At 42.2% G+C, this 23,880-nt stretch overlaps 1 protein-coding gene across 1 annotated transcript; it reads left to right on the forward strand.

The window, feature by feature from the left end:
• Positions 1–1,996: 1,996 nt before the first annotated feature.
• Positions 1,997–23,604, forward strand: LOC307044686 (uncharacterized protein; the record flags this gene model as incomplete). The annotated part of the gene is made up of 16 exons (XM_079689996.1): positions 1,997–2,064; positions 5,157–5,270; positions 5,727–5,840; positions 10,006–10,084; positions 11,700–11,798; positions 13,205–13,433; positions 13,574–15,380; positions 19,764–19,937; positions 20,283–20,456; positions 20,892–21,065; positions 21,501–21,674; positions 21,876–21,885; positions 21,994–22,163; positions 22,503–22,676; positions 23,032–23,205; positions 23,526–23,604. 16 exons carry the CDS (start codon positions 1,997–1,999, stop codon positions 23,602–23,604), a joined length of 3,813 nt encoding a protein of 1,270 aa, XP_079546122.1.
• Between the last annotated feature and the right edge of the window lie 276 nt (positions 23,605–23,880).

The following is a 23,880-nucleotide window of genomic DNA, read 5'->3' on the forward strand; positions in this document are numbered from 1 at the left end:
TTCACCAAGGAATCATATTTTAATATATAGTTAAGGCAGGACAATTTGGTGATTATATTTAGTGTTATTAATCTAGATCTGAAACGTTTACACAACATGTTCTTAACGTAAGTTATCACTTAAATGCAGGGCCGTGGGAAGTAGGGGTGCTGAGGGTGCTGCAGCACCCCCTGGTGGAGGACAGGGGATCTGCACTTCCACAAGATTAAATACAAATATAATAAATAAAATAAAATAAAATGAATTTTCAGCCTTGACGTAACAACATTCATAATTAAGTAAAGATAACACCCTTTTCACCCCGGTTACATTTTCCATTTGCCCCGTATGATGGGCGCTTTAAGTGATGAAAGTGGGGGATGTTGGCTTATCAGGCGCCCGCAGCTCACAGCCAGCGTGAGAGAGAGATAGATAGAGAGAGGGGGTGCACCTGTACCGGCGGGGAATGTTGTTAGCTTCTGCTAACGGATATAAGAAGCTCTTTCTACAATAATGTGGAGGGAGAGTTCTGTCCTGTCAGACTGAGAGGCTCAGTGAGGCAAAGGACTCTGAGTGTTTAGATAGTTCACTTTAGTCTAAATTATCTCAGTGGGTCTCAAACGTTTTGATCACAATTTATGTAAAAATATATTTCCAAGGCACTCCTTTATAATTATTAGGATAAATAAAAACAGGTTTGAAATCATTCCAATGTATACTATAGGACAGTAAACCAAAAATATATTTTAAAACTGGAGAGATTTAAAAATATGCATAAATAAATAAATGTTAACTGATGAGATATAAATGAACCACAACAATAAAATAAGTTAGCCTACATTTATTTGTTATTGGCTATGGTAGGTTATCGGTTATGTTCACATACTTATTTGATTATTAAAATGCAAACCGATCTTTTTCATATGGGTGTTTAGAGTTGTATCCCCTAGATCAGTCTCTAGTAATTGGGCGCTCAAAGTGCACCAGATTGAAGCATTTTACTTTACAATGTTAAAAAAAATCTTTCCCGGGGGGGCACCCCCGGACCCCCCTAGAGGATGTGAAGTCCACGCCCCAGTTAAAACATGTTCAATGTTCATGCAATACTAAATAGTATACATTTGAAGCCTTTTTATATAAGCTGTCCACCATGTCAATATGTTTCTCTGTTTGTAGTGTCTTTTGTAGAGGTTTTTCATTGCCAGCTAAAATCTTGCCTATAGGGCAGCAAATTGGTCAAAACCGGCCCTGGTGTCATCCCCACAGCACCCCCCATTTGAAACATGTTCCCACTGCTATGCTTAAATGTACTGCAGAAAAAGTAGAATACTTGCTTCTAAGATGTAGAATGGTAGAAGAATAAAGTAGCAGGTAATGAAGTGAACTAAAGTACCTAAAAGCTGAACTGAAGTACAACACCTGAGTCAAGGTGCAGCAGTGAAATCCTGCATCAGCTCCATCTGGTGGAGCTTCCTCTGCTCTGATTGGTCCTCACCACTGACTCAGGACAATAAGCAGACTCTTCTCTGTCCAATCACAAACTACTAGTGTGTTCCTTTATTAAAGGACCTAAAATAATACACAACATCAATTTATTGTTCGTTTAAAAAAGAAAAAATCAATACATTTATTTTCGTCATCTTTATTTTTTACCCTCCAAATCTTCTGCTCTGAACTCCAAACACAGTTTCCTGTTGGCTGTTTAAAATGTATGAACCTCTGAAACAGAGGAAGATTTTAAGGCTTGCTGAGCTCTTCAGAGTCCGTCCAATAGAAGTGATCTGCACAGAAAGGCCAAGAATAATCCACATGAAGGATATTCCTGAAGTCTTCAAACCGTCCTGAAGACCACAGAGCATTGAGAGGGTCTTTAAGACGCTGCAACTCACAGAGCCAACAACATGGAAACTGTCTCATGAGTGTTTTAGTTTGGAGGTGTGAGAGCTCTGTGTCCTGATGAGATAATGTGTGGTTCTCCAGCAGGTGGTTGTGTGTGTGTGAAGGTGTGAGCTCTGCTATGAATCCCTCTGAGGACACTGAACCCGCTCTGAGTGGGGACCCTGAACGCCTCACCAAAGCTCAGAGGTGAGATGAAGACCTCTGACTGTCCTCTCCTCCAGAGCTCAGCAGGCATTATTCACACTCTGTGTGTGTGTTGTGTTGAAGCCCAGAGCAGCAGCATGGACCTGGACCTGGACCTGGACCTGGACCTGGACCTGGACCTGGACCTGGACGTCGACCTCGACGTCGACCTCGACCTCGACCCAGCTGTGTGTCCATGAAGAGTGACCAGTCTATAGCTGCACCAATATATTTTAAAGGCCGCCCTTCAGAGACAGAGTAAGTGGACGTCATGTGACTTCATTATATCAGCAGCAGTAGAAAACTTGTTGTTACTGAAGAACAGAGACCTCTTATTGAAGCTGAGGGAGGGACTACCAAGGTGTGTTCAGCCTGAAGCCAGAGTGTAACGTGTCAGAGAGGCTCAATAAAAGAAGCCTTCAATACCATAGCAGGTAAAATAGTTAAAGCACTGTTTAAACAATAAATAAAGTTCAATTTGTCCACAAACTAAAGTGGTTTTCCATCATTATGGTACAGTTTCAGACCTACATGCTGTAGAATGAGCAGGTATCACATTAGGAATAAATGGGAGGCAATGAGAGAGCATTGGGTAGTCAAATAAATACATGACTTCATTCACCACAGTACCCTCTTGTATGTGCCGTCTTCTCTGTCTTTGTGGCTCATATATTGGTGTTCTACTGCAGATCAGTAAAATAGAGAATACTGAAAAAGAAAAAGGTGGCAGGAGATAACCAAACCTGCTGTGATCCAATCAAACAGCTCCGGACTAGAGTTCGGACAGGCTCACCAAATCAATATATTCTCAAGTATTCTGATGAAACAGGGTAAATATATCTGTCCCTGTTGTAACACTTACTGAGAAAATCACGCAGGTACTTTCTTATAAATACGTGGGTGTCCTGACAGACCCTTCTCTTCTAGAAAGACCACATAGAATCTGAAAAAGACAAAACAAATAATAGAGTAGAGAGTAGATAAAGTTTTATTTTTTACATCTGTGATTTTAGAGTATTTTGCAGTACTGTAATACTACACGGTACAGGTCCACCTCTTTAAAATCAAAACTGCTCCACCAGTCTATCAGAGAATCTGCTCAAAGGTCGTAGGTCAACATTTGAGAGCCTCTCTGAATCATCCTACCATCACAACCTTTAGAGGCTGGCCAACCACATTATCTCTGACCCAACCATGATTATGTAATGAGTGAAATCCCAGGTCAGATGAACATGGTGTCTTCAGTGACTGTGTTGTTATGGTAAATATCTGGTTCCTTGTTTCTTGTCTTGATGTTTGTCCTCGTTGACGTTATGCCAAAACACATTTTGGAGCATTCTGAATACTTTAACAATGACATCTACTTGGGGACGGTGGTTTTGGTCCCCAAAGGGAAAGGCGTCCCCAAATGACTGGTATGTGAGCTGATGAAAGTCCCCAATTTGAGCATAAGTAACGCACACACACATAGGTCACTAACATAACACTCACCATCGATGGCACCATTGTTTCCCCCTCCAATCAGGCACGCAACCTTGGCGTAATCTTTGACCCCACCCTCTCCCTCGAACCTCACATCCGCCAAACAGTCAAAACCTCAGTTTTCCACCTCCGCAATATTGCAAAAATCCTACCCTCTCTCACCCGCCCCGCAGCCGAACGACTAATCCATGCCTTCATTTCCTCCCGCCTTGACTACTGCAACTCACTTCTTTACGGCATCAGCACTACATCCCTCAACAGACTCCAACGGGTTCAAAATGCAGCTGCACGTCTCCTCACGCATACCAAATCATGGCATCACATCAGCCCAGTCCTCAAAGAGCTCCACTGGCTTCCTGTCTCCCATCGCATCAATTACAAAATGATGGTCCTCACCTACAAAGCACTCCACCATTTGGCCCCCCCTTATCTCACAAACCTTCTCACTCCTTATCAACCCCCACGGTCCCTCAGATCCACCGCAGCCGGACTCCTATCCATTCCCACATCCACACTCTGCAGCTTTGGGGACAGAGCCTTCTCAGTGGCAGCTCCTAGGCTCTGGAATTCCCTCCCCCAAGATCTCCGTGACTCTGAGTCCCTCACAGTCTTTCAGTCCCGCCTCAAAACACATCTTTTCAACTCTGCCTACCCATAAGCCCCCCTCCTCTCAATCAATTTCCTCTTGACTGCCTTTTTATTTATTTTACTATACTTACTTGTTTGCCTGTCCTTGTTTGTCTACCCTCCCTCATATTGTAAAGCGTCTTTGAGTCGTGAAAAGCGCTATATAAATAAAATGCATTATTATTATTATTATTATAGACAAACACACACATATACACATATACACACGCAAACACACACACACACACGCACACACACACACACATAGACAAACACACACATATACACACACACACACACACACACACACACACACACACACACACACACACACCGGGTGTTTGCATCCAAATCAGGTGAATCTTTAAAAACATTCATATGACTTTGAACTCCCCAAAAAATACTGTGCCATTATATCCTTTATAGTTTTGTATAAATTTGAGTAAATAGTGATTGTTTTTACAGCGAGAAGGAACAGCTTCGGGTTGGAAGAGGAAGTGTCCGGCTGCAAGTACAAAGAATACAGAATCTACTATCTGGTAATGTGGAGGAGTAAGTACCAGAGTTTTATTACAGATGATTGTGATTGCTGGCACTTGGTAGCCACACACACAAACACAAACAAACACACACACACACGCATGCAGGCAGACAGACACACACACACACACACACACACACACACACACACACACACACACACACACACACACACACACACACACACACACACACACACACACACACACACACACACACACACACACACACACACATATACACATATACACACACGCACACGCACACGCACAAACAAACACACAACCACACACACACACACACACACACACACACACACACACACACACACACACACAATGGTGTAATGCACAGTGATAGATTTTAGGCATTTTTATAATATATTGCATTGTAGTATTAATATTTTTTTTAATATTAAATAAAGTACATTTCTGTCTTTCTCTCAGTTCTCAGCAGCAGAGAGGAGAGTCTCCTGAGCCCAGCTGTGTGTCCATGAAGAGTGACCGGTCTAAGGGTCATCTGATTACATTCAAAGATGGACACCATCCTTATGGCCAAGTGTGAGTTTTTACAATGAATACAATCAAATGTCTTAGTTTGACGCAGATAAAAATAGCTTTTCCAAGTGTTACAGTATTGTATGCAACACTGTAAACATTCTTAATTTGGTGTGAACATTTAGTGAGCTAATTCCAAGTCAGATTTTCAGATAGATGCAGATTTCTTGAGAATATCTGCAGTGGTATGGGGACCTTGAGGTGAGGGATTGGGATTAGCTCCACTCTTTTTAAACGACTTTCCGATCTGAAGCCTTTTGGGATAAGCTGTAAAGAAATAGAGACTTGTAGCTGCAATTTACAAGAGCTTCCTGTCTGAGGGCCATATGTCCCAGCCTTTGTTGGTATCTGGGTTTTTGTTTTGCAGACACCTAAAGAAAAAGATGACTTTCACAGCCAAATAACAAAGTTGAAAGCAGAAATAAATCTTGCATCTTCCGAACATTGTCTTTCCATCAGTTCTCAGCAGCAGAGAGAAAAGTCTCCTGGACCCAGCTGTGTGTCCATGAAGAGTGATCGGTCTAAGGGTCATCTGATTACATTCAAAGATGAAGGTGGTTCTTCTGACACGCTGTAAGTATTTAAAAATGTTGATTTAACAGCTGGTCTTGGCCAGATACAGAATTGGTCGTCCATCAGGGTTGTTTGCATCTGTTTTTTCTGAATCATGGCAGAACAACCATCTTTAACTAACTGGTCTGTTGTTTAAATCAGTAAATGACTTCAATCTTTAAAACATTCATGTGAATTTCAACTACCAAAAAATGTGTCATTATATACTTTATTGTTTTGTAACATTAAAACAAATACAGTGATTGTTTTACAGTCGGAATTTTCCTTACCTCCAGCCAGCTTCTGTCCCCATCAGCCAGTCCCTTCTGGCTGATGGGGACAGAAGCTGGCTGGAGGTAATGAAAATGAAGAGTCTACAATCTGGTGATGTGGAGGAGTAAGTACCAGAGTTTTATTACAGCTGATTGGGATTGTTAAGACTTGGTAGCCTGGCTCCCACACACCAATCAACAATTCTGCACTTACGCACACATTGGTGTAATCCACAGTAATACATTTTAGGCCCTGCACAATTTTGTAATATATTGCAGAAAGTATTTTTCCAACACACACGTCACTTTTCGGGATGCACAACTTTACACACCCCCTTAAGGGACGCAACTTTCTGAAGTGTTAAGAGAGATGCTGTTAAGTGGAAAGTATTACTCGGACGCCCGCATTATCATAATCACTTGAGATTTTAGTTTAACAGAAAACAACGTCACTTTTGGGGAGCCGACAATTCCTCACACTTCCACAAGAGGGCATGTAGAGTTATACACAAATTGGGTGGAGTGGTGCACTTTTACACAAAGGCACTTTTTGGGAGAGTTCAGATTGCAATGCCAAAATACATTTTGGAGCATTCTAAATGAAATCTAATTGGGGACGGTGGTTTTCGTCCACTGAATTTTATCCAGATACACCTACCTCCTGGAAAGTTCTTGATCTGGCCAACTGTTGTGAGGGGTTTTTTCTTCACCAGGAGAATAATTATTCTGTCGTCCACCACAGTTGTCTTCCAGGTCTTTTGGTCTTGCTGAGCTCACCAGTGTGTTCTTTTTTTTAAAGAATACACCACAGTTGATCAGATTACTTTATTGTCATTACATAATGCAAGCAGACTATAACTAAATTAGGAGAGTCTGACCAGACAAAAGTTGTCGACGTGGTTCAAATGTGGAACAACGATTTACACACCTGCACAAAGGACTGCTGCTACGAATTTATGAACAAGCAGCAACTGAACAAGTTGCCAAATCATTAAAACAAAATGGCTACCACCATGAGGTGGAAAAGAAACACAAAGTCAGTAGTTACTGGTTTAAAAACACAACAGTAACACACATGTTACCAAATAGATCACCACACGACTTGTGTTGTACCTACTTGTGGCACAATGGACAGCACAATATGTATAAAATGGTTTATTTATTATACAAAGTTACTTTAAAACACTCCTTTGATAAATACTTAAATATTGTAAGGTTAAAATAACGTTAAATTAATGTAAACCAGTTACTTAGAAGATACAGTTCAGTCAGGGGTTTATACAATACTGAAAGTCCTGTCCGCTTAGAACCGAACTCCACTCCGGTTTCCCTTTTAGCCAGTTAGAAGGTGTATCTCAATGTTCAAGTCCAGTCCAAGAAATCCAGTGCCAGGAGTTACACTTTGCCGGCCCGTCGCACTCTGTCCCAATAGAGTCTGTATGCAGACCGCAGCAAGGAGGCGGATCCTAAAGGGGGTGTTTCCTAAAGGGTTATGAGCCCCGCCCCCCAAGTATTTCTTAAAGGTATGACGCTCTGTTTCTCATTTATTTTAATGCTTTGAATGAATCATAAACGAACTTTGAAAAATAATAATTAAAATGAATTTGCATAAAGAATGAAGAGTATACAACCCACAGAGAAGACAAATTAATTGACCTATTGACAGATCATAATGAATACAGAGTCAACCCTAACTCTAACCGTAACCCTAACTCATAAATTGTAGGTATATAATTTGTTACTGTTTGTGCAGTGGTAGTAATTATTATTCAAATCAATCAACTACGTTTTATGGAAGATATTGCTGTATATCATTTAACAACATGAGTAGAGGTTTCTGTACACCTAAAATACTGAAGTTGAAGTTACTGTCCTGATGTGTATCATTCATTTGTTCATGTTGTGTCTGGTGGTAAGATTAATTAATTAATTAATTAACGTATTTATTATTTTTGAAACATTACAATACACATCAAATACTAAACATGAAATGTATAGTACATACCAATACATTGTACAAAGGAAAATATATACAGTACATACAAAGAGGAAAGTCTTCATTAAACAGTTGGGTGAATCTGGAAGAAAATGAGGAATTGTTTACTATTCAAACTGTTTTTATTTGCACTTTCAACAGTAACCATTCATATCACATAAATGACACGAAGGTTTTTGAATGAGCTTTGATACTTATATTTTAATTGGATTGCCTATTAGTTTATGCAGCTCAAGGGGTCACATCATTTGTATAATATAACTAGTGTTTTTGCTTATCGATATTAGGTAGTTTATTATTATGTTACATTCTTTAACCTGTCTTTAATAGTGTTAGGTGAGCTATTAAGCATGTGTTAGATGACCAGTGACTCTTCTCTAATCATATTACTTTACCACATTTCGGATGATGCCATAACTAATGTTACATAATTATAGAAGACACATCCGAAGTGTTATTTTTACTTATTGATTAGCAGCCGACATTCACTGAAAGGATGCGTCCGTCTCTCGTCTGGTTCATTACAACCAGTAGTTACAAAGTGTTACAGTTACAACCTTAATCAACCAACCAAGCTAGCCATGTTGTCTATCCGAATCCATACCATATTATTTGATTAAGTTACAGTATGTAGGGCAGGCCTACTTATATTTCCAAGATAATACAACAGTACACAACAGTACACTAGCATCATCCTAAGTGCTGGTTAGCATCACAGCATATACGCCAGAGCTCTCAAGTCTCACGCATTTCACTCCATTCACACGCTCACACGCCACACCTTGTATTTCTCACACAGAGATTTCTTTCCAGGGTACCGCCCACCAAGTTGCGCCGCAATTTTGTAAACAAACTAGGCTTGTTTGAGATGCGTGCACTCCACTAGCACCCGTTGACATTCGCGATACAGAGGGCTTCATACTCCACTAGCACCCCCCCCCGTTGACATTCGCAATACAGAGGGCTTCATATTCCACTAGCACCCCCCCCCCCGTTGACATTCGCAATACAGAGGGCTTCATACTCCACTAGCACCCCCCCCCCCCGTTGACGAATGACTTCTTCTGCGAGGATTTATAAAAGCAGCTGGAATCCCTTAAGTTGCATTACTGCCACCTACAGTATGTATATCTGCTGAGTGTCATTATTCAATTGGATAGGGGATAGATAGGGGAGGATCGTATAGATATAGGATCCTCCCCCTATAGGAACCGCCCCCTGCCTGCGGTCTGCATCCAGACCCATCTCCTCTGTCCATCAGCCTCTGGTCGCGGAACCCTCGGTAAACAAACAAAAGGAGACTCAGGGGACAGCAACGTAACTTTCGTGACATAAAACCACAAGCCCAAAGACATGAGAAATAGCCACTTCCCTTAATTTGGAGTTTGTTTGAGCGTCGAATCACGATGGTTCGAGGAGCGTCTGGTCCAGCCGGCAGGAAGAGGAACTGCAGAGGTCCGTTCTTGTGGAGGAGCAGGAAGGATCCGGTCCGGTCCGGTCCGGTCCGGTCCGGTCCGATCTGCGGCGAGGCGAGGCAGCAACAGTCAAGAGAAGAATAGCTGTCGTCTAGCACGTAGTCGGCGTATTTATGTGGGAGTGGATTTGGCAACTGGCGAATGAGATCGCTGATTTTCACTGGGTGCCGGTGTGCCAATCGGCAGTGTCTGTGTCTTTGTTGTGACAGTTCGTTGAGGAGGTTAAATGAGCATGCAAATCAAAAGAGTTAATCGCTATATAGCGCACAACCTTAAAATCACAACAAGATCTACTGGAGGGAAAAAGGCACAGGAACACACACAGCCATAACATTTACGATCAATCCTGAAAGAACACAACATCTTTATATAACTGCTCTGTGTGTTTCTTTGTATGTAAAGTCTGTGGTGCAAACATAATGTAACAACATGATTCCTCACAGAGAGGACCAGCAGAGCTCAGAGGTTCCCAGAGGTCAGTCTGCCCAGCAGCATCAGACACAGCTGGACTCCACATTTACGGTCTGTACATGAATTACAGCTTCTTTTACATCTATTCGGTTCAGCATACCACCATGCTGCACTTTCTAAGCTCATACTTTACTTTTCATTTATTTTTCATTGTATTAAAGGTGGGGTAGGTAAGTTTCAGAAATCGGCTCAAATGGACTAACATTTGAAAGTACACAGCCAAGAAGAATCCGCCCCTTCCTTCAGACTTCCTTACAGAGCACCTCCTCCGCGAGAGCAGGCTGCAGTAACGTTACATATCAGGCAAAGCTAAACACATCTAGGTTAGCAATACTACACAGCCAAAGCAACTCCGATATCGACTCTGGTTTGACTTCTCCTAGTTTCCACTTTCTTTTTGTTCTTAATTTGCTCCGTTACATTTTTTCTTTTGCGACCAGTAGACGATGTTGAACCTAACTCTGCCATGGTGAAAGTGGCCGCCTGTTGCAGTACTGCTGCAGTGCACGCCCTATGACGGCACGCTCAATGAGGGCACGAGATACATTTGTGCTTGCACGAGATGGAAGGCTGACAGACAGGGCGGCAATCCAATCGGTTTGGTTGTAGTTTTTACAGTATTACGGGTTCCACAGATGACATCTTTTTATGGATTTGTTGTCAAAGCACTTCAGATATTCATTGCTATCGGGATGTTAAGAGCATTCCATGGAATATAACAAAAAGTGTATCTCGAGCCGGTTTCTGAAACTTACCTACCCCACCTTTAATAAACTTGTTTTATTCTGTTAAATCCTTCGTGGATTATGAGTATGTCCAACATGGATCTGATTAAATTCTTAGTTTGATTAGCCGCTTTCACACCGAGTACTTTGCCGTACTTAGTTCCCAGTACTTAGTCCCGCCGAACCCTTTAGTCCCGGAACTGTCCTAGTAGATCGCGTTCACACCGGAATAAGTTCCCTGAGGGAGGATTAGGCAAATGAAGCCGCTGACGTCACTTCTTCTTTTTCTGCTTTGGGTTTACTGGCAGGCCGCAAACCACTTCACGGCATAAACTGCCACCCGAAATCGCCACCCAATGTTCCACTGCAACACTCCCCACACACGCACACACAGTGTATCCGCGATTGTTACAATGAAGGCTCGATAATCAGTTCACGGCATATAGGTGTAAGCAGGGGTAAAGTGCTATTTTTACAAGTGGGAAGTGGACCTCACCTCCTCTAGTGGGGTCCGGGGCATGCTCCCCCGGGAAGATTTTTTTTTTAAATATTGAAGTTAAAAGCATCAATCTGGTGGACTTTGAGAGCAACATTAAGAGATCTATGGATACATCTCTCAACACCATATGAAACAGAACTGTAAGCAGATTTTCTATTTCTTTATAGATATTTTACAAATCACTCCCCTATTAAAACAAACCGTTCGAGACCCACTGAGATAACTAGACTAAAGTGAACTATCTCAGGGACGTGCACACATAGACTCTTGAGCACCTGCCCGTTTTGCCCTCTGGACAGCAATGTGCCCTTTTGAAAGTTCGTTTTTTTAATTTATATTTTACAGTTTACTGTATGTGGCTCATGGTAACATCGATCAATTCTGGATTAAAAGCTTCTAATATATACAACAATGCCCCAAATGTGCGTTGTAATTTTGTCAGACATCCCCACACGTGCCCCGCGGCACTCCCGTACGTGCACTGGCTGCAGCCCCTCCCTTCCCTGCTTTCAACGTGAAGGCGCAGCGCGCAGAGCAGACAGTCAGTCACTCAGTCAGACAGGCCACGGCGGGTGTGTGGTGCAGCAGCACGCAGCAACACGATTAAAAGTGCCCTAGTGACGACCAAGTAAGTAACCACCAGGTAACAAATACAGTGTATTGTTTAATCCCCTAAATCAGATGCCAAACTAAACTATAACCTCACTTCTTTTCTTGCATCCATCCATTTAGTCTCGTTGTGCACTTTGCAATTACGACATACAAGATGTGCCTTTAATAAATCTCACACTACTAAGGCAGCCGGCGGTTCCACCAGGGGCGACAATCCGGGGGGGGGGGGGGGGTTTGTCCCCCACTAGCTTCAGATTGGACCCCCCTAAGTCATTTAGAATAATAAAAATAAATGTTAAAATAATTAATGTTTTGATAATAAATCAGTAAAATCAGGCAAAAATAAGAATTAAATAACATAACCCTAACCTAACCCTAACCCTAAAACCGAAATAAAGTAACCAAAAACCGAAAAGAAACTAACAAAATCCGCCATTATCCGGCAAATCTTCGCGCACAATTTCGGAGCGCACAATTTCGGCCGCCACGACGACTCAGAAGGTGCCCTTTTTTTTTCTCTTGAGCACCTGCCCCTATAAATGTCTGTGCGCGCCACTGAACTATCTAAACACTGAGAGAGTCCTTTACTTCACCTGAGCTGAGGTTATCTGAGACTCTCAGTCTGACAGGAGAGAGATCTCCCTCCACCTTGTTCTTGAAAAAGCTCCTTATATCCGTTAGCTTGGCTAGTTAGCACCAGATGCTAACCACAACGATCTCCGGTAGATACCCACCGGTGCGCGAGCTCTCTCTCTCACTCGCTCGCGCACGCACACAAAATGGCTCGTGCCACACACACAGAGCAGAGCTTGAATGAAACACAGAGAGCCAGAAGTAAGCTACTTGTACTCACGAGGCCTATTATGTGCAGAATCCCTCTCGCTTTCAGGTGGTTTTGATTGAGTGTCCACACGTGGACGTTTAAGGACTAAAAAACGATCCATTTGTCACTTTGCTGTTAGCAAATAATTTGGCGCTCTAGCTAACAGGAAGTCACTCAAGTGTCACAAAGTAATTTAGCCTATGGGTAGGTCAAACATCTAATGGGTGCTGGCCATTGGCCTAATCATATCACCTGTGTTGGCTTTATGTTTTTGGTCAAAAATGTGTTTGTTTCACATTTGCATTGATGTAATCAATCATTTTTCTAATTTCATTTAATAAAAATAATAACAATAATTTTCCAAAAAAGCCACAAAAAGACAACAACACATATATGTATTGAGGGTGCTTAGGGGGTGCTTTGGCAATCCCGGGGGGTGCTTCAGCACTATTCCTGGGAAAAGTACTCCGGTTTGAAAGCGCCTATTGTGTCATTCATATAATCTGTTGCAGCTGCTGGAGGAGAACATCATCACTTTTGTGAAGAACGAGCTGAAGAAGATCCAGAAGGCTCTGAGTTCAGACTACCCAGAATGCTTAGAGAGTCAGAGGGAGGATGAGGAGGTGTTGGACGGTGAGGATGAAGAGCAGAGGAGGAGCAGCAGAGAGGCATTTCTGAACATCACACTGCACTTCCTGAGGAGCATGGAGCAGGAGGAGCTGGCTGACCGTCTGCAGAGCAGTAAGAGGGTTTCTATAGAGATTTAACAAGCTGGATAAATGTTGACTAAAGTCTCAAGAGATGGAACAAAGTATATTCAGATCCTCATTCTTTAAGGATGTATTTGACTCATTGATCTGATTTGTTGTGTGTTCATTCAGGACTAATTACTGGAGTGTGTCAGCGTGAACTTAAGTCTAACCTGCAGGAGAGGTTCCAGTGTGTGTTTGAGGGCATTGCTAAAGCAGGAAACCCAACCCTTCTGAACCAGATCTACACAGACCTCTACATCACAGAGGGGGGGTCTGCAGAGGTCAATGCTGAACATGAGGTCAGACAGTTTGAAACAGCATCCAGGAAACCAGACAGACCAGAAACAACCATCAGACAAGAAGACCTCTTTAAAGCCTCACCTGGAAGAGATGCACCAATCAGAGCAGTGCTGACAAAGGGCGTGGCTGGCATTGGGAAAACAGTCTTAACACAGAAGTTCACTCTGGACTGGGCTGAAGGCAAAGCCAACCAGGACATCCAGTTCATATTTCCATTCACCTTCAGAGAGCTGAATGTGGTGAGAGAGAACAAGTACAGCTTGGTGGAACTTGTTCATCACTTCTTCTCTGAAACCAGAGACGCAGGAATCTGCAGGTTTGATCAGTTCCCGGTTGTGTTCATCTTTGACGGTCTGGATGAGTGTCGACTTCCTCTGGACTTCCTCAACACGGAGATCCTGACTGATGTCACAGAGTCTACCTCAGTGGATGTGCTGCTGACAAACCTCATCAGGGGGAAGCTGCTTCCCTCTGCTCGCCTCTGGATAACCACACGACCTGCAGCAGCCAATCAGATCCCTCCTGAGTGTGTGGACATGGTGACAGAGGTCCGAGGGTTCACTGACCCACAGAAGGAGGAGTACTTCAGGAAGAGATTCAGAGATCAGGAGCAGGCCGGCACCATCATCTCCCACATCAAGACCTCACGAAGCCTCCACATCATGTGCCACATCCCAGTCTTCTGCTGGATCTCTGCTTCAGTTCTGGAGGAGGTGTTGAAAACCAGAGAGGGGGGAGAGCTGCCCAAGACCCTGACTGAGATGTACATCCACTTCCTGGTGGTTCAGTCCAAAGTGAAGAACATCAAGTATGATGGAGGAGCTGAGACAGATCCTCACTGGAGTCCAGAGAGCAGGAAGATGATGAAGGCTCTGGGGAAACTGGCTTTTGAGCAGCTGCTGAAAGGCAACCTGATCTTCTATGAGTCCGACCTGACAGAGTGTGGCATCGATATCAGAGCAGCCTCAGTGTACTCAGGAGTGTTCACACAGGTCTTTAGAGAGGAGAGAGGACTGTACCAGAGGGACCAGGTGTTCTGCTTCGTCCATCTGAGCGTTCAGGAGTTTCTGGCTGCTCTTCATGTCCATCTGACCTTCATCACCTCTGGAGTCAACCTGCTGTCAGAAGAACCAACAACCTCCAGGCGTCCTAAAGTCTTCAGAGCCAAACCTGAACTAACACATCTCTACCAGAGTGCTGTGGACCAGGCCTTACAGAGTCCAAACGGACACCTGGACTTGTTCCTCCGCTTCCTCCTGGGTCTTTCACTGCAGACCAATCAGAAACTCCTACGTGGTCTGCTGACAGAAACAGGAAGTAGCTCAAAGACCAACAAGAAAACAGTCCAGTACATCAAGAAGAAGATGGATGAGGGTCTGTCTCCAGAGAGAAGCATCAACCTGTTCCACTGTCTGAATGAACTGAATGATGGTTCTCTAGTGGAGCAGATCCAACAGTCCCTGAGTTCAGGAAGTCTCTCCTCAGATAATCTGTCTCCTGCTCAGTGGTCAGCTCTGGTCTTCATCTTACTGTCATCAGGAGAAGATCTGGACGTGTTTGACCTGAAGAAATACTCTGCTTCAGAGGAGGCTCTTCTGAGGCTGCTGCCAGTGGTCAAAGCCTCCAGGAAGGCTCTGTGAGTACAGAAACATTCAAATATGTAAGGGATAATGTGCAGCGACGCGGCCTTCATGCCGATCTAGATCCCTCCGCTTCGCGTCGGGCTCCTGATCGGCCTGTCGGTGTTCTTTTCCCCATCATGACCAAGTCGCTGCACATTATCCCGCTTATTACACGGCCACATTCTCAACAAAGTAACGTTATGACTCCCACTATTAATTGAAATGCTTTTATGGATTTAGAAAATGATTTTATTGATTTAAAAAATAGTTGTATGTATTGATTTAAATTGACATGCATCCGCTAAGAAAAATACTCCGTTGTTACCGTTTGAACTAACGTAGCAACGGCCGGAACTGCTTCGATAGCGTTTTTGAGGAGCTTTTTGATTGCAGATTTGAAAACATCGCTGCTTGCTTTAAAAGTAGCACAATTCATTATGTCAAACCTTGGGAAGTATCTAGATATCCCTGCCCTAATGCCAAAGTAACTGCACACTGAATATGTGTCGCCGTTTGATGTCTGTGTCTGGACCGCTGCGTAAAAGGAGGGTTTTTGCCCGTTACTTCTCCGCTGTTTTCTTGTCGCTCTTGTCTTGTCAGTTAGAAAGCAAACTGCATGCAGTTTGCTTTTCGGCCAAACTGTATATAGTTAAATCGAACGGACTTCTTTCTGCAGATGTGAGCGTCCTTAACAACGGTCAATAAGTCCTTGACAGCGGTCTGTCTGTTCGGTATTAACAACGTGTCACGTGTTCTGAATTGACCAATCAGAATCGAGTATTCAACTAAGCCATTTATCAATACAATGTCTATCCCGCTTATTACATGGACACATTCTCAACAAAGTAACGTTATGACTCCCAATATTAATTGAAATGCTTTTGTGGATTTAGAAAATGATTTTATTGATTTAAAAAATAGTTGTATGTATTGATTTAAATTGACATGCATCCGCTAAGACAAATAGTCGGTTGGAGCAGATATTTCCAACTATTTTGAAATAGAAAATGGTATTCCCCAAGGGAGTGCAGTCAGTCCAATATTATTCAACATCATGATTAATGATATTTTTACATGCTTAGACACATGCATACAATCGGCTCTGTACGCAGATAATGGGTCTATTTGGATGAGGGGAAGAAATGACCCATACGTAATGGAGAATATAGCTAGAGCGATTACAAAAGTGGAGAGGTGGTCATATAACTGGGGATTCAAAATGTCAGAAAGCAAGTCATGCTATATTGTATTTACAAACAAACGCAAGATTGATGGCCAACAGCTAACACTATATGAGCGTCCAATGAAAAAGGTGAATGAGTTCAAATACCTAGGACTGTGGTTTGATAGCAAATACACATGGAACATGCATATTAATCAAGTGGAAACAAAATGCAAAAAAGTATTACATTTATTGCGAGCTGTAGCTGGATGCAACTGGGGCGCAGATAAACAAGCATTAATAGACATTTACAGATCAATGATGAGGTTCACAATAGACTATGGTTGTATAGTATATGGAGCAGCAGCAAAAACATCGCTTTTAAAAATTGATAGAATACAATATAAAGCATTGCGGCTGTGTATTGGAGCAATAAAGTCATCCCCTATTAATGCAGTTCTGATAGAAGCAGGAGAGACACCGCTGGAGATCAGAAGAGAGAGACTTGCTCTGTCATACTGGGTCAGACTACAAGGAAGTGGAGAAGAAAATATTCCAAACAGAATATTACAGGATTGCTGGGAATATGCAAAATTCCAGGGACGTGGGTTTGGCTGGACGAGTAAGGAAAGAACGAGGGCATATGGAGTGGAGAATATCACGTTTGCCAAAGCAACTCCATTTAGCAGTGTTCCCCCATGGCTGTTCCCAGAAGCTAACATAGATATGAATATCATAGAAAGGAAAAAAGAGTGGCAAATAAATGAAGTGGGAATTAAAACAAGTATGTATCTGAACGAAAAGTACTACAATTACCTACAAATCTATACAGATGGCTCTAAGAACAAGGAAGAGCGTGTTGGAGTTGGCATGTACATCCCAGACTTTAAAATATCTATTTTAAAAAGAACATCTGATCAATTATCAGTGTATACAGCAGAAATGCTTGCTGTAATAATAGGATTGCAGTGGGTTGAAGAGGTCAGACCAGATAGGGTGGTGATATGTACAGATTCATTGTCCATATTACAAAGCATACAATCAACAACAACTACTAGAGAAGACATTCTCATAGAGCTGAATCATAGCCTGTTAAGACTGCACAGAAGCGGCATAGATCTGCAGTTCTGCTGGGTGCCTGCACATGAGGGGGTGAAAGGGAACGAGTGTGCTGATAGATTAGCAAAAACTGCACTACAAAAGCAAATAACATTACCAGTTCAACTTGGTAAAGGAGAAGGAAAAGCAGTCATTAATAAGAAAGGGATGGAGATCTGGCAGAAAAGGTGGGAGAAAGACCAGAAAGGCAAGGACTATCACAAAGTACAAAATACAATTACAATTAATATTCATAAAGAAAGAAACAGAAGGGAGGAAATCATGATGGCTAGACTCAGAATAAATCACACGGCTTTGAACAGTACGCTGTATATCATGGGGGAAAGTGACAGTAACAAGTGTGGGAACTGTGCAGTAAAAGAAGATGTAGAACATATCTTGTTACACTGTGACATCTATAAAGCGGAAAGAGAACAATTAAAGGCTAAAGTCTTAGAGGCAGAGAGGGAGTGGAGTGTGGTTGGTGTTTTGGGAACAAAAGGAGAGGGAGTAAAAGCTACCACAAAGGCACTGTTTAAATTCTTGAGTGAAACTGGGGTAGGAAAAATAATTTAACATTAGGTCAGGAAAGAACATAGATTTGTTTTGTTTGGTTTTATTTATTTAATGGTTTTATTGATTTATTTATTTATTTTAATTTTATTTTGATCAGAACATAGGTTAATGAGTTGGAATGATGTGATGATGCATACTCATGTACAGTAGGTGGCGGTATGCACCTTTTAAGTTGTTTGCAATCCGCCAAAAGCAAGAGAAGAAGAAGAAGAAGAAGAAGAAGAAGAAGAAGAAGAAGAAGACGACAAATAGTCCTTTGTTACCGTTTGAACTAACGTAGCAACGGCAGGAACTGCTTCGATAGCGTTTTTGAGGCGCTTTTAGATTTCAGATTTGAAAACGTCGCTGCTTGCTTTAAAAGTAGCAGAAGTCATGATGTCAAACCTTGGGGAGTATCTAGATATCCCTGCCCTAATGTCAAAGTAACTTGCAACTGAATATGTGTCGCCGTTTGATGTCTATGTCTGGACCGCTGCGTAAAAGGAGGATTTCTGCCCGTTACTTCTCCGCTGTTTTCTTGTCGCTCTTGTCTTGTCAGTTAGAAAGGCCAAACTGTATATAGTTAAATCGAATGGACTTCTTTCTGCAGATGTGAGCGTCCTTAACAACGGTCAATAAGTCCTTGACAGCGGTCTGTCTGTTAACAACGCGTCACGTGTTCTGAATTGACCAATCAAAATCGAGTATTCAACTAAGCCATGTAATAACATGAAGTAGTGGTGGTCTAATGGATAGTGAGGTGGGATGAAGATCGGAACGTTGTGAGTTCAATTCCCGCCAGGAACACCACCACTCGTGTGCCCTTGAGTAAGGCACTTAGTCCTCAGTTTCTCCAGGGAGAATGTCCCTGTAATTGGTAATTGTAAGTCGCTTTGGATAAAAGTGTCAGCTAAATGAAATGTAAAGTAAATATTATGCTCATCTTTTAAAAATATTGTTTGTACTTTCTTTATCAGACTGAGTGGCTGTAACCTGTCAGAGAGAGGCTGTGAAGCTCTGTCCTCAGTCCTCAGCTCCCAGTCCTCTAGTCTGAGAGAGCTGGACCTGAGTAACAACGACCTGCCGGATTCAGGAGTGAAGCTGCTGTCTGCTGGACTGGAGAGTCCTCACTGTGCTCTGGAGACTCTCAGGTCAGGATTCATCAATATGTTGAGCTCCCTTTTGAATATGTATTGATATATTGGGCTGCTGTTGCCCAGAAGGGAAATAGGCAAGTACCAATGGGAGGGTTATTGATTTGATCCCCTCTCCATGAGGTTAACATGTCAAAGTGTCCTTGGGCAAGATACTTGCCCTCAAATTATTTTCTAGACATTGTATTGAAGTGTTTGTTAGTTGGTTCAGTAAAAGCCTAAGCTGAAATAACATGTAGGATTACTGGATGAGTTTTCTAAGTTCACTGTACTCAAGTTATTTTTCAACCCAGTTGTGATCGTCAATTTTCAGACCCTGTGTAACATAATATACTTTACAGTTTTTCTGTTTTGCCCGGGAAAACATGTTATATAAAAACATAGTCCACTTTAACATTTGCTTCCATTTATTTTTGTTGTCTCCTCAGATTGAGTTTATGTAACCTGTCAGAGAGAAGCTGTGAAGCTCTGTCCTCAGTCCTCAGCTCCCAGTCCTCTAGTCTGAGAGAGCTGGACCTGAGTAACAACGACCTGCAGGATTCAGGAGTGAAGCTGCTGTCTGCTGGACTGGAGAGTCCTCACTGTACTCTGGAGACTCTCAGGTCAGGATTCTTATTTTATCTTAAATTATTGTCTCTCTCTCTCTCTCTCTGCTTATTTACAATCTCCTTCTTTCTCTTCCTGTTTTTAATTCAGTCAGGTAACCAAACACAAAGTCTTCTTTTGTATTAAACATTAATAAAATACAGTTGATGTAAAACACTCATCCTGTTACTGATTAATGCCATCGTGGAGAAGAGACATCATGAACATTGGCATCACAGATGTGAAGCAGTATTGAGTTGCATATTTTGAATAAGGAATAATATGCGATAAGGCAGTCATTCATGAAAAAGAACACCCTGAAGTTATTGATTTTATGTTGTTGTTTATTATTTTCTCCTCAGACTGAGTGGCTGTAAGCTGTCAGAGAGAAGCTGTGCAGCTCTGTCCTCAGTCCTCAGCTCCCAGTCCTCTAGTCTGAGAGAGCTGGACCTGAGTAACAACGACCTGCAGGATTCAGGAGTGAAGCTGCTGTCTGCTGGACTGGAGAGTCCTCACTGTGCTCTGGAGACTCTCAGGTCAGGATTCATCAACATGTTGAGCTCCCTTTTGAATATGTATTGATATATTGGGCTGCTGTTGCCCAGAAGGGAAATAGGCGATAACCAAGGGGAGGGTTATTGATTAGATCCCCTCTCCATGAGGTTAACATGTCAAAGTGTCCTTGGGAAAGATACTTGACCTCAAATTATTTTCTAGACATTGTATTGAAGTGTTTGTTAGTTGCTTCAGTAAAAGCCTAAGCTGAAATAACATGTATGATTACTGGATGAGTTTTCTAAGTTCACTGTACTCAAGTTATTTTTCAACCCAGTTGTGATCGTCAATTTTCAGACCACACAGTATGTAACATAATATACTTTACAGTTTTTCTGTTTTGCCCAGGAAAACATGTTATATAAAAACATAGTCCACTTTAACATTTGCTTCCATTTATTTTGTTGTCTCTTCAGACTGAGTGTCTGTAACCTGTCAGAGAGAAGCTGTGAAGCTCTGTCCTCAGTCCTCAGCTCCCAGTCCTCTAGTCTGAGAGAGCTGGACCTGAGTAACAACGACCTGCAGGATTCAGGAGTGAAGCTGCTGTCTGCTGGACTGGAGAGTCCTCACTGTACTCTGGAGACTCTCAGGTCAGGATTCATCAACATGTTGAGCTTCCTTTTGAATATGTATTGATATATTGGGCTGCTGTTGCCCAGAAGGGAAATAGGCAAGTACCAATGGGAGGGTTATTGATTCGATCCCCTCTCCATGAGGTTAACATGTCAAAGTGTCCTTGGGAAAGATACTTGACCTCAAATTATTTTCTAGACATTGTATTGAAGTGTTTGTTAGTTGCTTCAGTAAAAGCCTAAGCTGAAATAACATCTATGATTACTGGATGAGTTTTCTAAGTTCACTGTACTCAAGTTATTTTTCAACCCAGTTGAAATTGTCAATTTTCAGACCCTATGTAACATAATATAACATCATTTACAGTTCTTCTGTTTTACCCAGGAAAACATATTATACAAAAACATAGTCCACTTTAACATTTGCTTCCATTTATTTTTTTGTCCCTTCAGACTGAGTGTCTGTAAGCTGTCAGAGAGAAGCTGTGAAGCTCTGTCCTCAGTCCTCAGCTCCCAGTCCTCTAGTCTGAGAGAGCTGGACCTGAGTAACAACGACCTGCAGGATTCAGGAGTGAAGCTGCTGTCTGCTGGACTGGAGAGTCCTCACTGTACTCTGGAGACTCTCAGGTCAGGATACATCAATATGTTGAGCGTCCTTTTTTGGATGTATTTAACTTACTATAGTAAATGAACTATTTTTAAACCCGTTAAATTATTCTTTGCTGTTGTGTTCAGGTGCAAATCTACACACTCTTCTCCCTTTCTACTTTTGACACATTTTTAACATTGGCTTTCAATCCACCATGTATGCAAAATGTTTGCCATCAGTTCAAATAATGTAGGATTCCTCGTATTTATGATTATAGGGTCTTAATATTTTGTTTTTGAATTTGTAAAAAGGAGTAAATGCCGAAATTTTAATTTAAATGTTTGTCCCTTCAGACTGAGTGGCTGTAAGCTTTCAGAGAGAAGCTGTGCAGCTCTGTCCTCAGTCCTCAGCTCCCAGTCCTCTAGTCTGAGAGATCTGGACCTGAGTAACAACGACCTGCAGGATTCAGGAGTGAAGCTGCTGTCTGCTGGACTGGAGAGTCCTCACTGTGCTCTGGAGACTCTCAGGTCAGATTTCTTATTTTATCTTAAATGATTGTCTCTCTCTCTCTGCTTATTTACAATCTCCTTCTTTCTCTTCCTGTTTTTAAATCAGTCAGGTAACCAAACGCAAAGTCTTCTTTTGTATTAAACATTAATAAAATACAGTTGATGTAAAACACTCATCCTGTTACTGATTAATGCCATCGTGGAGAAGAGACATCATGAACATTGGCATCACAGATGTGAAGCAGTATTGAGTTGCACATTTTGAATAAGGAATAATATGCGATAAGGCAGTCATTAATGAAAAAGAACACCCTGAAGTTATTGATTTTATGTTGTTGTTTATTATTTTCTCCTCAGACTGAGTGTCTGTAAGCTGTCAGAGAGAAGCTGTGCAGCTCTGTCCTCAGTCCTCAGCTCCCAGTCCTCTAGTCTGAGAGAGCTGGACCTGAGTAACAACGACCTGCAGGATTCAGGAGTGAAGCTGCTGTCTGCTGGACTGGAGAGTCCTCACTGTGCTCTGGAGACTCTCAGGTCAGGATTCATCAACATGTTAAACTTATAGCCAGATAAATTGCGATGTACATTAATGATGGATACACTCATAACCTTTTGTTGCATCTGCTTCAATAACATTTGTTATTGTTTTTTGACTCACTCTTGTTTGAACTGTGTGTGTGTGTGCGTGTGTCTGTGTGTGTGTGTGTGTGTGTGTCTGTGTCTGTCTGTGTGTGTGTGTGTGTGTGTGTGTGTGTGTGTGTGTGTCTGTGTGTGTGTGTGTGTGTGTGTGTGTGTGTGTGTGTGTGTGTGTGTGTGTGTGTGTGTGTGTGTGTGTGTGTGTGTGTGTGTGTGTGTGTGTGTGTGTGTGTGTGTGTGTGTGTGTGTTCAGGCTGTCAGGCTGTCTGGTCTCAGAGGAAGGCTGTGTTTCTCTGGCTTCAGCTCTGAGATCCAACCCCTCCCATCTGAGAGAGCTGGACCTGAGCTGCAATCATCCAGGAGACTCAGGAGAGAAGCTGCTGTCTGCTGGACTGGAGGATCCTCTCTGGAGACTGGACACTCTCAGGTATTATAAACATATACAGTGAAGGAAATAAGTATTTGATCCCCTGCAGATTTTTTAAGTTTTCCCACAAAGTAAATTAACAGTCTATCATTGTAATGGTAGGTTTATATAAACATTGAGAATAAGAATATCAAAAAGAAAATCCAGAAATTGACATTATATAAAAGATAAAAATGTATTTCCATTGAACTGAGTGAAATAAGTATTTGATCCCTTTGCAACAAACAAGGATTCTGGCTCCCACAGACAAATAATTCATCTTCCTTTAAAAAAGTACTCCTAATCAACTTGTTACCTGTATAAAAGACACCTGTCCACAGAATCAATCAATCAGATTCCAATCTCTCCACCATGGGCGAGACTGTAGAGCTGTCTAAGGACCTCAGGGTGAGACTGTAGACCTGCACCAGGCTGGGATCGGCTACAAGACCACCGGAAAGCAGCTTGGTGAGAAGGAGACAACTCTTGGTGCCATTATTCAGAAGAAGAATGTGTGTGTTTCTAAATGGAAGAAACACAAAATGAGCATCAATGGCCCTCGGTCTGGGCTCCACACAGGATCTGGCCCCGTGGGGTATTGATGATCATGAGAAAGGTGAGGGATCAGCCAAGAACTACACAGGAGGAACTTGTTAATGATCTCAAGGCAGCTGGGACCACAGTCACCAAGAAACC

Source organism: Notothenia rossii, assembly GCF_949606895.1.
Source record: "Notothenia rossii genome assembly, chromosome: 6".
NCBI lineage: Eukaryota > Metazoa > Chordata > Actinopteri > Perciformes > Nototheniidae > Notothenia > Notothenia rossii.